General features: G+C 37.5%; 1 protein-coding gene across 1 annotated transcript in view; it reads left to right on the forward strand.

Annotated features, from left to right (window-relative positions):
• The window catches only part of greb1l (GREB1 like retinoic acid receptor coactivator), a 240,877-nt gene that overhangs the window by 129,859 nt on the left and 96,168 nt on the right, over positions 1-14,850 (forward strand). The window contains 2 exon segments of the mRNA XM_051928928.1: positions 4,639-4,842; positions 6,250-6,426. Coding sequence (XP_051784888.1) covers positions 4,639-4,842; positions 6,250-6,426 — 381 coding nt within the window.

The following is a 14,850-nucleotide window of genomic DNA, read 5'->3' on the forward strand; positions in this document are numbered from 1 at the left end:
GGATACCTGTGTTCATGTCCTATGCCACATCCTTGTGCAGAGTTTACATGTTCTCTCTGTGTCGGTGTGGGTTTCCTCAAATTGTTGAAAGCAATGCATATTAGATGAATTGAACAATCCTATATTGTCTCTGGTGTGCATGTGTGTTTTTTTTGCCCTGTGATGGACTGGTGCCCTGCATTGCATCCTTTGCTTGCTAGGGTAGAGTCCACCCTGCGACTCTGGTCTGGATTTATCATAATAGAAAATAACATGACATGAAATTTAACTCACCTATTTACTTGTTGTTTTGTGTTACTAAGAAAACAAGTATGTCATGTTTTGAAAAGATGTGTCCTTGGTACAGATTCATAATTGTATGGCAGATTGTAGCTACTGTAGACCTGGGCATCTGATTGAAACGTATTCATCTTTCTTGTACTATAAAAAACATTTTCTTGCTGGCCTACCAAACATACCCACTCAAAACCAGGACACACATTCTACTGATGATGTAGAATTCTGCTTTTATTCCAAATACTACCTTCCCTTAGAACAGTCAGCTCTATTGCTTCTTATAGAAAATATTTACACACAAACACAACAGTTAGAAAATAAAACAATTGTGATCCTCACAACAAGAACAACAAAGATAACATGATGAGAACAATATTAAGAACACTGAACAATTAGAATTAGTGTTAAAAGGTTGAGTAACATATTTTGTACAATCTTGAGAACACTGAATGAAAAGATATAAAAATAGAATGCAAAAAATAAGCTTTACTGAACCTTAAGAACATTGAATAATTGGATGTAACATCAAAAACATAAATAAGAAACTAAAATGATTACTAAGAGAAAGCAATAAATATCTTCCGCAGGTGCCGTGCTTGAAAACTGATCCTGTAAAACAGTACACAGTAATAGTATTGTTTTACCAATTGTATGAAAGTGAGTACATATTTGTTTTACTGTGATAATTTCTTTGTAATTATAAATATTAATCTTGCACATCAATGGAATTTTAAAATGCTGCCCATCATCCCTTAGTGTTTTTAAAGTTGTAGTCGTTACTGGTGTTGCTAATCAATACACACACACACACACATACACACACACACACACACACATACACACACACAAAGAAAAAACTGGCTAAATTTTAACCACAGGCTTCTTTCATCTTGTTTGCAACAGCATGCTTGTTAGTCATCTCTGTCAGCCTCATTATGTTTAATGACATTAACAGGTAATCAATGAAAAATACTAGAAATGAAACTGAGGAACCGATTCATCACCCCAATATAAATTACCCCATAATACTATCTACCTCGGTAATATATATTTAATATGCATTTTTAAAAGTACAATATGAAAGATTCAGTAATGGTAAGAAAAGTTTAAGGTGCTTTTGAAACCAATAAGACTTTTTAATAGCAAATATGAGTTAGCACTTCTTTTGCTGACTTGATAACTGAACTGTGTAGATGGGAGATGTGGTTAGGATGAGAATTGATGGCAGGAAAAGATGGTCCTGAACAAAGGTATTGCCTTACCAAGCATTAACAAAATCTAGGGAATTTCAATGTAAGCTATCAGTGTGAGAAGTTGGGCACCCCGTGGATTTGGGATGGCAGTAAGCCATCTCTGTTGTCTAGGTACCTCTGAAGGACTATTAAAGACAGAGACATAAAACCTAGAACAAATATAAGTCTGCATAGACCTAGAGCAATTATAGGTCTGCATGTTCAGAAGTAACCTTGAAACAATGTTTAATCCATCCATCCATCCATCCATTTTCCAACCCGCTGAATCCGAACACAGGGTCACAGGGGTCTGCTGGAGCCAATCCCAGCCAAAACAGGGCACAAGGCAGGAACCAATCCCGAGCAGGGTGCCAACCCACCGCAGTGAGACAATGTTTAATCCCACCATAATCTAACAAACGTTTTCAATGCAGAGTTGGTATGAGAGGAGGGGTAAGTGTTCAACTGGAAGGATGAAAAGATGTCAAAAGCTTTGGAAGAGATAATGGGAGGAACATATGAAATGGTGTAATTGTAGGAGGTAATGGAAGGTCAACAAGTGAGTGATTTTCCTTACCTGGCAGACAGGGATTTGAACCTTATACAGTAGATATAATCAAAAAATAAGTATTGTTTGCCTTGTGTTCCATATTACTTTGTGTTTATTCTGTTGCACTTTCCTTCATCTTTGCTTATTGATATAATAATACAATGCATCCGGAAAATATTCACAGTGCATCACTTTTTCCACATTTTGTTATGTTACAGCCTTATTCCAAAATGGATTAAATTAATTTTTTTTCCTCATAATTCTACACACAACACCCCATAATGACAATGTGAAAAAAGTTTATTTGAGATTTTTGCAAATTTATTAAAAATAAAAAAATTGAGAAAGTACATGTACATAAGTATTCACAGCCTTTGCCATGAAGCTCAAAATTGAGTTCAGGTGCATCCTGTTTCCCCATGATCATCCTTGAGATGTTTCTGCAATTGGAGTCCACCTGTGGTAAATTCAGTTGAATGGACATGATTTGGAAAGGCACACACCTGTCTATATTAAAGGTCCCACAGTTGACAGTTCATGTCAGAGCTTAAACCAAGCATGAAGTCAAAGGAATTGTCTGTAGACCTCGAGACAGGATTGTCTCGAGGCACAAATCTGGGGAAGGTTACAGAAACATTTCTGCTGCTTTGAAGGTCCCAATGAGCACAGTGGCCTCCATCATCCGTAAGTGGAAGTAGTTCGAAACCACCAGGACTCTTCGTAGAGCTGGCCGGCCATCTAAACTGAGCAATCGGGGGAGAAGGGCCTTACTCAGGGAGGTGACCAAGAACCTGATGGTCACTCTGTCAGAGCTCCAGAGGTCCTCTGTGGAGAGAGGAGAACCTTCCAAGAGGGCCAACCATCTCTGCAGCAATCCACCAATCAGGCCTGTATAGTAGAGTGGCCAGACGGAAGCCACTCCTTAGTAAAAGGCACATGGCAGCCCGCCTGGAGTTTGCCAAAAGGCACCTGAAGGACTCTCAGACCATGAGAAAGAAAATTCTCTGGTCTGATGAGACAAAGATTGAACTCTTTGGTGTGAATGCCAGGCATCACGTTTGGAGGAAACCTGGCACCGCTCATCAGCAGGCCAATACCATCCCTACAGTGAAGCATGGTGGTGGCAGCATCATGCTGTGGGGATGTTTTTCAGAGGCAGGGACTGGGAGACTAGTCAGGATAAAGGGAAAGATGACTGCAGCAATGTACAGAGACATTCTGGATGAAAACCTGCTCCAGAGCGCTCTTGACCTCAGACTGGGGCGACGGTTCATCTTTCAGCAGGACTCTGTGAATGTCCTTGAGTGGCCCAGCAATAGACAAGACTTGAATCCGATTGAACATCTCTGGAGAGATCTTAAAATGGCTGTGCACCGACGCTTCCCATCCAACCTGATGGAGCTTGAGAGGTGCTGCAAAGAGGAATGGGAGAAACTGGCCAAGGATAGGTGTGCCAAGCTTGTGGCATCATATTCAAAAAGACTTGAGGCTGTAATTGCTGCCAGAGGTACATCGACAAAGTATTGAGCAAAGGCTGCGAATACTTATGTACATGTGATTTCTCAGTTTTTTTATTTTTAATAAATTTGCAAAAACCTCAAGTAAACTTTTTTCATGTTGTCATTATGGGGTGTTGTGTGTAGTATTTTGAGGAAAAAATGAATTTAATCCATTTTGGAATAAGGCTGTATCATAACAAAATGTGGAAAAAGTGATGCGCTGTGAATACTTTCCAGATGCACTGTAGCTTTGTCCTCCTTGGTGTCATTCTAATATGAAAGACTGTGAGAATGGACCTTATTATCATTTACAGGAGCAACTCTGCAAACACACAAATACACTAGAAACTACAATATAAAAATATTCAACATCTGAGGAAGTGTTATTAATATTATAGTAAAGTGAATGGTGATGAATTAGAAATAAACAAAAATAAAACTTCAAGAGTGACTTACAGACCACAGAGACACAAAAGAGCAGAATTCAGAGTTCTACTTGATGTGCATATTTTTTGGCGATCAGGGTTGAAAAGGAAGAAATATATAATAATACCCATGCATTTTCTGAACTGACTTTTTCCATTACAAAGTAGCAGAAAGGATATTGAAAAGAATAAAATGGGTATGGAAAGTTAAATATCTATGATGAATGTCAAGTGGATTTGATGTTCTATGGATTGATTGAAACCTCAATCCACTGTTCTTATTTAGTTGTTTATTAATTTACTAGTTGTCTTGTAATAAAAAAGAGAAGGCATTAAAAACTTTTACAGGATGTTATTGGCCACAGTACCAATTAAAAAAGCATCACTTCAGGTAATGTTTTTCTGAAAAACATAATATAATTGCTGTTTGATAATTTGTGAAGAAGAGAAAGACATGTGTCTTCTTAGGTTTAAGGTAGTTAGAGTAATATATTTTTTAAATGTGTGGTGATGAGAAACTACTTACTCAAACTGGTAAGTATTCAGGCTGACATTGATTTGGTACAATCTGGACTTAAGTGCTGGTGTAAAATTGGCTTTTATCTTAATCTCTATCAACATGCTTTCTAAATTCAGAGCCCTTGTTAATTATGTAGATGTGACACCAAAGATAGAGGACCTGGACAAAGAAGTCTCCCCACTTCATCCACAAAGAGGTCTGCAGGAGGGAGTCAATGGACAAGTCACAAATGGAGTGGACCATGAGGAAGAAGAGGATGAAGAAGACCTGTCAGAAACCAGTAGTCCTCCAACTCCTTACATGCAGAAACCAGCCCCTGAAGGCTCTTGCACTTTGGATGGTAACTGCTGAAAATTCTGTGTTATGTTGCATAATGAAACTTTTCTGTCTTTATGAGTAAATATTAAAAACAGTTTTCAGTTTAAATTGGGAAATTTTATGATTGGTTATGAACAATCTAAATTTTAAATCAAGATGACAGTGTTGTTCCTTTTTGAAAACATTCTTTGCTTTCTTTGTTTTCTTTCTCCATTTTAATTTTCCAAATTCAAAATATTTAGTTTAATACATTGACCCTTGTGTATTGTAGCCTTAAAAAGACACTTAACCTGCCAGTGCTTAAACTACAAAAATATACAAATATTTTAAATATGTTTATTTTTCAATATGAAATTTTAATTTGGAAGTTTATTTGTAAAGCATTGCCATAATAAAGGTAACTGCAGGAAGGATTGAATATAGACTGCAAAGTACAATATTATTAATAGTCTGTTCTCATTACATCACACTGTCCAGAAAAAAAATGAGATCAGATTTTTGCATGTCTGTTCTAACAAACATGTTTTGAAGTGTTAGTATTTTTTGTGCAGCATTTATCATTAACATAAATGATTAGTATCTGTAAAAGTTTGGATTAATACTTGATTTTGCTTTTCAAGAATAATCTTACTTTAACACAATTCAAACTAACTGACACAAGCCTATCAAGATCTCACTGAGAATCACTAGGGGTAACACCCTACAGAAAATCCTCAAAAGCAAAGGAAGCATATGCCTTTACAGACAAAAGGCTACATAACCTGTAAAAAGTTGGCAGATATCAAGGGCATTAAAACATAATTAGCAATCTTAATGTGAATAAGCACGTTAATGAAGGATGTGTTGCTTCAGCAATTTGTGCTCCTTATGATCTTAGCATCCAAGGATTGATTCCCATGCCCATTCTGTATGAGGACTTTACATATTTTCACCATGCTTATGTAGGTTTTCCTCCCATGTCACAAAAACATGGATGTTAGGTCAAATATCAATTTTTAATTTGTGCCATGTGAGTATGGGGGTAATGGTCTTGAACGCTGTCTAGAATTTCTGCCTTATGTTAGGTGCCGTACATCTCTGACTTGGATTAAGTAGGTTTGAGAGAATGTTATTTTAGGTTGTGTATATAAGCTCAGTGTTTCAGTCACCTAGACATTTGGTATTTTAAGACAATTAAATAATTCATGCTACACATTTGCTTGTATGTGTTTGTCATACAGTGGCATGTTGTTCCCTGAGAATATGATATACAAGGTCTAAATTAAGATAAAATTGCAATGGAAATTGGAATAGTTAAAATTTTCTGCCTTATTGAGGATAATACTTGATTCTGGAAACTCAGTTGTACATCTAATGGAAAATCTTTGAAAACAACTACCTTTAAAATTATTGTTCCATTATGTTCCCTTTTATTGTTTTCTTTCTATAGGCTTCTGCCAAGCGGGAAAGGATTTGCGACTAGTGTCTGTTAGCCTGGAGCAGATTGAGGTTCCTGCAGGGTTTGAGTTGGTTGGTGCAAAGTCACCAAACATCCCTGAGCACATTCTAGTCTGTGCAGTAGACAAGAGGTTTTTGCCAGATGGCAATGGAAAAAATGCACTTTTAGGTGAGCCGTTACTGTACATGCAGTTCACTTGTATTTTATACAATCTATTTGGTGATAGCATTAAAACATTGGGTGTGGGGGTGGAATAGCTCATCTTAATTTTCTGAATTTGTACAGTTAGACCTTCCATTTTCTCTTGGAGCAAAGTGACATAGAACATTCTAATTTGTAACTGAACAGCATGTAATATTGAAATAAGCACAGTGGAATATTCAGTTCCTCAAACTATACCTTGAAATCATGAATAGACTTTGTCACCAGCATTGTGGCATCTTTTAAAATGCTCTGAAGGGTAAAGGTCAAACATGATTGATTGCAAATTATTGTGAGGAGCTGTTTGCTTTTAACACCATCCTTCAATCATTTTTAGACCCTCAATCTATTTCAGTATAATTAAATTAGTTTCTGTAGTTTTACAGATCTACTGTATATACTGCACTTGGGGTGCTGTGAAGATGTAGCAGATAACTTCGACAATTACTTTGCACTTGGAACATATTTTCATTTCAATCTAGTGTGCCTTCTTTGTAGTATATGCATGATCTTCTCAGATTTGCATTGGTTTCTGCTTGCAATGTTATACTAATGGGTAAGTTTATAGTCTGATAGCAGTTTGAGTGTACTCTGCAGTCCAGAAATATGCATGATCTTCTCAGATTTGCATTGGTTTCTGCTTGTAATATTATACTAATGGGTAAGTTTATAGTCTGATAGCAGTTTGAGTGTACTGTGCAGTCCAGAAAAGGTAGTGTCCAATACTGAAATGGCATGTTGTGTGTCCTGCAACCCAGTACTGGATAAAACAGTTTCAGTGAAGAAATTATTACATCGGTCTTGTCAATTGTAAGGTAAATATATCACCCCAAAAGAATGTACAACTTTTGGATATACATATTCACTCATACTTACTTTAGTGACAACTGGTTATGTTATTTACATTTACAGTTAGGTAGTGGAAACATTTGGTTTTACAAATATGTAGTTTGGGGTCTTAACATTTGAGCTATGCCACCACACTGCCCTGCCTTCTTTATTATTCATAGTATAATTTTATGCAGTTTATTTTTTCTCTGTCTGTATTTCTGTCACTTGTTTTTTCAATGCATTAATCTTTATCCTTAGAACTTCTTCCATGGAGGATTATTCTGATACCCAGGGATCCTGTGTTTGTCATAACAAATAGGTTAAACATTATAATGTCATTTTAATTGTGTCTAAAGATAACACTAATTGACCACATTTTCATAACATGTCCTTCACTCTGTCTTTTAAAATAGATAATAGCTTTCTGTTGTTTTGGCATAAACCCAGAAACATTGTTAACATTCTCACTACTGTGAGTACATTTCCCAGAATTATTTACATGGTATAGCAGAACACTGTAGTTAAGTTGCCAAAGGCAATTCCTTCAATGAATAAGTCATTGTCACCAAAGTAAAATGTACCCTCATCATTGTTTAAAACATAGCAGTCAAAATGTTTAGACATATTGCAAAAATGGTAGTGTGCCACTGATAATATTTTTTTAGCAAACTGATTACTGTTAAGGCTACAGTCACCAGTTTAAACATTGCCAGGTTCCACATTGCAGTATGTAAAAATCACTGGCAGAAGAAAGCACTCACATTGTCATTTCTGTTATTTTTCAGTTGCTGTCGATCAATTCTCTATAGACACTTTTAAGCTCTCAAAACAACATGTGAATTTCTCCACAACTTAGTTATTTGGCTACAACACAATTGCATTTCTCATTCTTTTTTTACAAATTGCAAATGCTTTAGTATATTTGAGTAAATAAAAAGTACATCCATTCAGAATTTGAATTATTATCAATTGAGTTTGTGATTGCATTGTGTTGCTTCTCAGTGGAATAGTTTTACACTTAAAAACATGTAAGAATTCTTCTCATTTTGTAAGTCATAACATCCACAAAAATCCATCCTATTGTCAATATCTGTCAATCCTATATTCCATTACTGTAATTACAGTAACATGGAGTTATTGTAATGACTTGTAAAATGATAAATTGGTCCTTAGGTGGAACATGAACTTTACAAACAAAGGTTTTCACATCGTAGATCAACCAGTGACACTTTTTGTGAAGTTAGCTCTCAGGTGGAATTCATGAGTGTGAATATTGTCAAACACATCTATAGAGACTGAGTGTCTGCTGAATTTGTATTCGTTTTGAACATGGAGGAACCTGCACAGGCAAACATTGAATTTGGGCAACAGATTGTTTGTGGAGGAGGAAAATGCATACGGATGCATGGCAGTGGTATGAGGGCAAACAATAAAATAGATAGATACTTTATTAATCCCAAGGGGAAATTCACATACTCCAGCAGCAGCATACTGATAAGAAAATATTAAATTAAAGAGTGATAACAATGCAGGTATACAGACAGACAATAACTTTGAATAATGTTAACGTTTACCCCCCCCCGGGTGGAATTGAAGAGTTGAATAGTGTGGGGGAGGAACAATCTCAGTCTGTCAATGGAACAGGAAAGTGACAGCAGTCTGTCGCTGAAGCTGCTCCACTGTCTGGAGATGATACCGTTTAGTGGATGCAGTGGATTTTCCATTATTGACAGGAGCCTGCTCAGTGCCTGTCGCTCTGCCACGGATGTCAAACTGTCTAGCTCCGTGCCTACAATAGAGCCTGCCTTCCTCACCAGTTTGTCCAGGTGTGAGGCATCCTTCTTCTTAATGCTGCCTCCCCAGCACACCACAACGTAGAAGAGGGCGCTCACCACAACTGTCTGATAGAACATTTGCAGCATCTTATTACAGATATTGAAGGACGCCAGCCTTCTAAGGAAGTATAGTCGGCTCTATCCTTCCTTACACAGAGCATCAGTATTGGCAGTCCAGTCCAATTTATCATCCAGCTGCACTCCCAGGTATTTATAGGTCTGCACCCTCTGCACACAGTCACCTCTGATGATCATGGGGTGCATGAGGGGCCTGGGCCTCCTAAAATCCACCACCAGCAACCTTGGTTTTGCTGGAGTTCAGGTGTAGGTGGTTTGAGTCGCACCATTTAACAGAGTCCTTGATTAGGTCCCTATATTTCTCCTCCTGCCCACTCCTGATGCAGCCCACGATAGCAGTGTTGTCAGTGAACTTTTGCACGTGGTAGGACTCCGAGTTGTATTGGAAGTCCGATGTATATAGGCTGAACATGACCGGAGAAAGTACAGTCCCCTGCGGCCCTCCTGTGTTGCTGACCACAATGTCAGACCTGCTGTCCCGGAGACGCACATACTGAGGTTTGTCTTTAAGATAGTCCACGATCCATGCTACCAGGTATGAATCTACTCGCATCTCTGTCAGCTTGTCCCTAAGGAGCAGAGGTTGGATGGTGTTGAAGGCGCTAGAGAAGTCTAGAAACATAATCCTTACAGCACCACTGCCTCTGTCCAAGTGGGAGAGGGATTGGTGTAGCATGTAGATGATGGCATCCTCCGCTCCCACCTTCTCCTGGTATGCGAACTGCAGAGGGTCAAGGGTGTGACGGACCTGTGGCCTCAGGTGGTGAAGTAGCAGCCTCTCCATGGCTTTCATCACATGCGACGTCAGAGTGACAGGCCGGAAGTCAATTCAGCTCACTAGGATGTGATACCTTTGTGACTGGGGTGATGCAAGATGTTTTCCAAAGCCTCAGGACTCTCCCCTGTTCCAGGCTCAGGTTGAAGATGCGCTGCAGAGGACTCCCTAGCTCCAACGCACAGGCCTTCAGCAGTCATGGCGATAAATCCATCTGGACCCGCTGCTTTGCTGCACAGTCTCCTTAGCTCTCTGCTTACCTGGGCTGCTATAATTGTGGGTTGGGGTAAACTCTCTCCTATGCTGGTATCAGCAGAAGGATGGGTGGATGGTGCAGTACTCCGAGGTGAGAGTGGGTTAGGGTGGTCAAACCTGTTAAAAAAGTTGTTCATTTGGTTTGCTCTGTCCACATCTCTCTCGATGGTGGCACCCCGCTTTGAGCTGCAGCCAGTGATGATCTTCATCCCATCCCACACTTCCTTCATGTTGTTGTTCTGCAACTTCTGCTCCAGCTTTCTCATGTACTGCTCCTTCGCCGCCCTGAGCTGGACTCGAAGTTCTTTCAGCACACGCTTGAGCTCATACTGATCACCGCCTTTAAAAGCCCTTTTCTTCTGGTTCAAAAGGCCCTTGATGTCACTTGTAATCCATGGCTTGTTGTTAGCATAGCAGCGTACTGTTCTTACAGAAGTTGATGTAGTCAGTAGTGCAGTCAACAACCACCTCAATGTTCTCACTATAAGATCCCTGCAGGATATCCCAGTCCGTAGTTCTACAGCAGTCTCTCAGAGCCTGCTCTGCCTCAGGGGACCACTTCCTGAATGAGCGTGTGGTTGTAGGTAGCTCCCTCACTCTTGGTTTGTAGTGAGGCTGAAGCAGAACCAGGTTATGATCTGCTTTGGGTGGTGCTGTATGTGTCTTTAACGTTTGCATACAGTAGGTCAATAGTCCTATTTTCACGGGTGTTACAATCCACATACTGGGAGAAGGCAGGTAATGTTTTGTCCAGCGTTACATGGTTGAAGTCTCCAGCGATTAGCACAAGTGCCTCGGGGTGTTGTGTTTGTAATTTAGCCACATCGGAATGGATGATGTCACCCATTATCTCCACGTCCGCCCGAGGATGGATGTATACAATAACAACAATGACGTGTCCAAACTCTCTGGGCAAGTAATAGGGACGCAGACTTATGGCCAACAGTTCGATGTCCCTGCAGCAAGTGGAGATTTTAACGTTAACATGTGCAGAGTTGCACCATTTTGTATTGACATATAGTGCAAGTCCTCCTTGTGCTTCCTGCAGGTACTTGCGTCTCTGTACGCTCTAACTGTGCTAAACCCGGGTAGCTCCACGTTAGCGTCTGGGATGTTAGTTGTTAGCCACGTTTCACTAAACATAACAAACTGCATTCTCTGTAGGTCCTGACATTTTTCACCAGCGCAGCCAGTTCGTCGATTTTATATAAAAATAAATATATAATTTATAATTTAAATATAATTAATAAATTAAATATAATTTAAAATAAGTATATTTAAAATAAAGGAAGAGGTAGAAGAGTGCAAAGGAACAGAGCTATCCCTGATGAAAGACAGGACACATTTATGGAGCATGACTTTACAATGGCAGAAGATGGTTGTCAGGTATAGCCTAATGTAAGCCAGTCTTCAGTGCCTTTCATCATCCAAACATTCCACAGGGAAAAGAGGTATGTTAGGATGTAAATTAGTACTGTAATTCTTTATGCTATTTCAGTTTTAGCAATATATTTAATGATAGTTACAGTAGTGTACTGCATGTTTGAAAGACATTCATTAAGAAATCCATGTATTCCACAGTACAGTACACGCAATTTGTTCAGTTTGTGAATTCCGAATACAGAATGAGATGACCACCTCATACTGGTGGCAGAAGAGGTCTTTTTACATCTCAGCAAATCTGCAACACAGTGTAGTTAGGATATAGCGGGTTGGATAATGGATGGATGGATGGACTTTGTGAGATCAAAACTGAAATTTTAGAGGACAAAACCTTCTGCTGTTGAAATCAGAGACGTAAAGGATATAGCTATGCCGTTGTGGCTTTTTTCTATAATTTATTATAGAAGTTACAAAGAATAAATATCATTAAACATAAGACATAACTTAAAAAATTATAAAAGGTTATATTTTTATAAAATGCTATAAAGTTAAAGGATATAAAAACACTAAAAATTCTAAAAAAGAATATTAGGACAATCTTTCTGTACTAGTTCAAAAATCTTAAATATATTTTACATGCTACAAAGAATTCAAACTATAAAATAAAAATGAAAACTTAAAGCAATTTAAGGAATGCTTATTTTAAAGCAAATTATCTAATTTAGGTATATATCTTTTCTTGTTTAAGATTGAAGTATAGTTTTGTTTGAATGTAATACTTAAGTGAATGGAACAAGCAATATTCCATTTTATTGGAATAAAAAGTATTTTTTTTAGATTGAAAAGTTTATCTGTACAAAATTAATTAATGACACAGATTCAGCGGGTTAGAAAATGGATGGATGGATGTATCTGTAGAACAGAGTTTAAAGCAAAACTCCAAATCCAAAATGTAGTAACATCTTGTTCTTAGAAATGAGCTCCTTTTGCCAGGTCCTCCTTAATAAGAACAATTAAATCTGAATCTGAATTGATTAATTTTTCTGCAGAAAACAGTCTTTCAGCACTGATTTGGATGGGTGGCTCATAGGATCAAAGCTAATAGGATTTGATTATCCAGCAAGAGACCCAGTCTTTTTTCATTGGAGATGCAGTGCCATCAGCAATTAATTCTTTACTTTTGATCAGGCAATATATCGAGCTTTTCCAGTCCAACAAAAATCTACCAGGTGTTAAATCTTCAGATTGCAACTTCTTCATAACATTAAAAAGGTGAAAAATCAGTCTTTCTTTCTGTGTCACTTGTGCCCACTGACTTTAAGTTGTTGAAAAAGTTTTGTTATCCAGAACTTCAACAAAGAATTTCACTTCAGATAAATGCTTGATCATCAAATAAGTGCTTCCACTGTGTTTTCCTTGATCCAAAATGGCTCCTTTTTGAGTACGCCTCTACAGAATATCATCTTTATTATGAATTTTGGCTACAGTCTCTACTTGCCTCAACTATCTAATGGGAGTAGCTAAATGATGATCTTTCAACCCATCTCTTATTGCCAGTTAAAGCTTGTATACAGCATAAAACATGTTGAAGTGGAAATAGCTTGCATGCTTCTTCAACAATATCATCTAAAATTCACCCCCTCTCCTGTTTGTGGATTGCTTGAGGAAAGTCATCAACTTCCATCATTTGCATATTCTCTTCATTAGCTTTATTAATTTTCTCAATTTTGCCTAACATGTTTGAAGCATCCATTAAATCTATTATTTTTTAATGTCAAATCATCTAAAAATTTTTCCACTAACTTCTGAAGATATGTGCTGGTGTGATTTGCCTGGGTGTCCTTTACCACCAATGTTTGAGTTATCATTGATGTTCTCATAAACAAATGGAACATTAATGGCAAAATAGCTGACTCTGTGATGTGTGCATGCATCAGTTTTTATAAAGACAAAAGTCTCACTTCAGACATTTTCAGTTTTTCTTTTTTACATTTGTCCAATTCAATTACCAGTTTCCTGATACTTTTCTCTTTCCAGAAAAAACCTAGAGTAGTCTAGCCATTTCTCCATTTATGCCTAAAACGGCAGGTTATGAAAAACAAGATAGAGGTACGCTATTTTTCATGACCATTTCAATGATGTGATTTTTGATCTCGAGTGATGTCACTATTATTGCAATTTTGTCAGTAGTAAATAATCTTGACAGTTGTGTTTGTCTTCCAGAAGATTCTGATCTTTTTTTAAGCTCTAATCTTTTTTAAGCTCTAAAGTAGATGGAATATTTATATTGATCTCTATCTCAAGTGCAGCATCTTTGGATGAACAGTACAAGTGCCATTTGCTGACTTTGTTAGATCTTTATTTGCCATTGAGAATTTGCACAATAGGTTTAAACTACCATAAATATGTAATACTCTAAAATATGAAGAGAACTAGAATTCACTTTTCAATATAAATTAAAACATATCCTTAAAAGAAAAAATAGTTTAATCGAATTAGTATATTTGAAAATTAAAATTGTAACATACTATTGCCATTTACATTTAGTACATTTCTACAGACTCCGACACCAACTCCAGTAACTCAGTAATTGCTTTCAAATCTGACTCCGACTCCACAGCCCTGGCTGAGAAGCTACAGAAATTCATTTTGATCAACAAGGCATAAAAAATTGATAATTGGTCTAATTGTGAACAACTGTACGTAATCATTTCCATGCATGTACTGAACATCTGCCATTTGTGGGAAAGAATTAGAAATTGTTTTGTTTTATGTGACCTAATGGTTTGGAAGTTACACATATTGTTTCAAAAGCATAAATTGACATAAAGGATTATGCCAAAACAATTGAGAAAAATTCTACCATAATATTCCTGAAGGTTTGTGTGCAAATGCCTTATTGTTGTTGTGAATAGTTTCAGTTGCAATCTGGAAGGGCCTCTGTCTAAAAATAACTGTTATGACTTACTTCTTTAGATAATACTTCAAATATGGTCTTATAGCAAATTCAGTAGGGTTTGTTCATAGTTTCTGATACAGATAAATGATGGGTGCTATCCTTCTGGATTTTACATCTAGAGTGGACATAGCTATCGTAATTCATTTTACAAAGGGTGGTAGGATGGGTGTTTCCCCTTCATGATTACTTTGATTAGTCATCACAGAGTGCATATAGATCCTGTTAGATATAGTCATTTCTAGCTTCTAACATCACCTAAAGTTGCATATTTCATT

This window comes from Erpetoichthys calabaricus, chromosome 6 (genome assembly GCF_900747795.2).
Source record: "Erpetoichthys calabaricus chromosome 6, fErpCal1.3, whole genome shotgun sequence".
NCBI lineage: Eukaryota > Metazoa > Chordata > Cladistia > Polypteriformes > Polypteridae > Erpetoichthys > Erpetoichthys calabaricus.